The sequence below is a fragment of the Emiliania huxleyi genome (assembly GCF_000372725.1).
Source record: "Emiliania huxleyi CCMP1516 chromosome Unknown EMIHUscaffold_214, whole genome shotgun sequence".
In the NCBI taxonomy this organism is placed as follows: domain Eukaryota; phylum Haptophyta; order Isochrysidales; family Noelaerhabdaceae; genus Emiliania; species Emiliania huxleyi.
The window spans coordinates 158427-160661 of NW_005200469.1; the positions used below are offsets into that span (position 1 = coordinate 158427).

At 66.4% G+C, this 2235-nt stretch overlaps 1 protein-coding gene across 1 annotated transcript in view; it reads left to right on the forward strand.

Moving 5' to 3' along the window:
- Positions 1 to 634, forward strand: part of AP4E (Adaptor protein complex 4, subunit epsilon) — a gene marked incomplete at its 3' end in the record, with an annotated part of 5394 nt that extends 4760 nt beyond the window's left edge. The window contains exons 15-16 of the mRNA XM_005780474.1: positions 118 to 162; positions 232 to 634. Of these exons, the coding sequence (XP_005780531.1) occupies positions 118 to 162; positions 232 to 479 (293 nt within the window). The remainder of the gene's footprint in view (positions 1 to 117; positions 163 to 231) is intronic.
- Between the last annotated feature and the right edge of the window lie 1601 nt (positions 635 to 2235).

The window sequence follows — 2235 nt, forward strand, 5'->3', positions numbered from 1 at the left end:
TCCCGCCATCTCCCCCGCCATCTCCCGCCATCTCCCCCATCTCCCCGCCATCTCCCGCCATCCCCCGCCATCTCCCCCGCCATCTCCCGCCATCTCCCGCCATCTCCCCCGCGCCAGGTACGCGCCAGACAACTCGTGGTTCATCAGGACGATGAACGGCGTCTTTGAGCTCGGCGGCGAGCTAATTAATTAATTTTGAGTCATTAACTAATTAATCAACGAATTAATTAGGCGTCTTCGAGCTCGGCGGCGAGCTCGTGCGGCCGGACGTGGCCCACAACTTGATGCGGCTGATTGCCGAGGGGTCCGGAGAGGACGACGAGGCGGACATGGCGCTCCGCCGCTTCGCCGCAACGACCTACTACTCGATGCTCGACCGGCCGATCCTCCCCGACATCCTCGTCTGCGTCATCTGCTGGGTGCTCGGGGAGTACGGCTACCTCATTGGCGGCGGAGTGGCGCGCGAGCCGGAGACGTAGTCTCGTCTCCCCGCCAGCGCTCGAGAGGAGACGCACTCCGCCGTGCGATACCACGCCACACCACACCACACCACGCCACACCACGTGTCCTCCCGGCCCGACCCCTCGGCGCAATGTACGGCGCAGGCGCTCGAGGATGTGGTCGACAAGCTGGTCGACGCCGTCGAGGGGCAGTTCGACGCGCTGTGAACAGCGTCTCTTCACACCTCTTGCTGTGAACAGGTCGACGCCGTCGAGAGGCAGTTCGACGCGCCGTCGACGCGCTGCTGGGTGGTCGTGGCCATCACAAAGCTGGTCGCGCAGCTGGGGGCGATGCCGGCGCAGGTGGCGGAGGTGTGTGGCAAGTACAAGCAGTCGAGCCAGGTGCTGCTGTCCAAGTACTGCTCCGAGCTTGAGGGGCTCGCGGCCGAGGTGGGGACCATGCACGCCGCGCTGCCGACGGACGCCTCCTGCGAGGACCTCGAGGTGGACACACACACACACGCACACGCACGCACACACGCACACACGCACACGCACACGCACACACACACACACACACACACACACACACACACACACACACACGCACACACGCACACGCACACACACACACACACACACACACACACACACACGCACGCACGCACGCACGCACGCACGCACGCACGCACACACACCACACTCACTCACACCACACACACTCACACCACACACACCTCACCCACGCGCACCGGGCCTTGCACTTTGAATGCCGTGGGGCTCCTGTCGTTAGACGTGGAGATGCGAGGGTCGCCCCCCCTTGCCCCACCACCTCGTGTGTGTGGAGAAGTTTCCCTTACTCCACCTCACCTTAGGTGGACCCCGCCCTCGGCTTCCTTGACGCGTACGTAGCCGAGGCGCTCAGCCCCACCCTACCTCCATCGTATCAAACCCAGTGCGGGTTCAGTCCCGTGGGCGGTGTGGTAGGCGCTCAGCCGCGGGGCGCAGCCCTACCTCGCGCCAGGCGAGATACAGCGAGATGCAGCCCGAGATACAGCGAGATGCAGCCCGAGATGACCTCGAGATGCAGCCCGAGATGACCTCGAGATGGCCCGAGATGACCTCGAGATGACCCCGAGATGACCTCGAGATGACCTCGAGATGACCTCGAGATGACCTCGAGATGACCCCGAGATGACCTCGAGATGACCTCGAGATGACCTCGAGATCAGGCGAGCGGCCAGACGAGCTGGACGTCGGTGGGTCCATCTCTGCCGCCGGCGGCGCGCACGGCGGCGGAGGCGGCGGAGGCGGGCACGGCCTGCGGTTCGACGAGTATGAAAAGCAGCAGGCGCCGTCGCAGATCCTGGCGCCGCCGCCCGCCGCTGCGCCGACAAACGGGGCTCCAGTGGCGGCGCCGCTCGGCTCTGGGCTCAACGTGTCCGGGGTGCGGTCGGTGTGGGGCGCAGAGGGCTTCAAGGCGGCGGAGCCGGCCGCGCCTCCGCCGCCGCCTCAGCCGGGGTACGGCGGCGGCGGGTATGCGTACGGCGGCGGCGGCGGGGGCGGGGGCGGCGCGGCGGGCGGCGGTGGCGGGTTTGGAGGTGGCGCGCTGCCCGCACCGAGCATCTCCGAGCCTCTCCCCCCACACATCACCACACGAGCTAGCTCTTCCTCTCTCTTCACTGCTCGGCACGGCCCCCTAAGATGTACGGACAGCTCTAAGGGGCTGCGATCCTCCCACCGGGGACCTCGGTTACAGTCCGTCTAGCGTCGAGGAGCTTCGAAAAACCTCCCC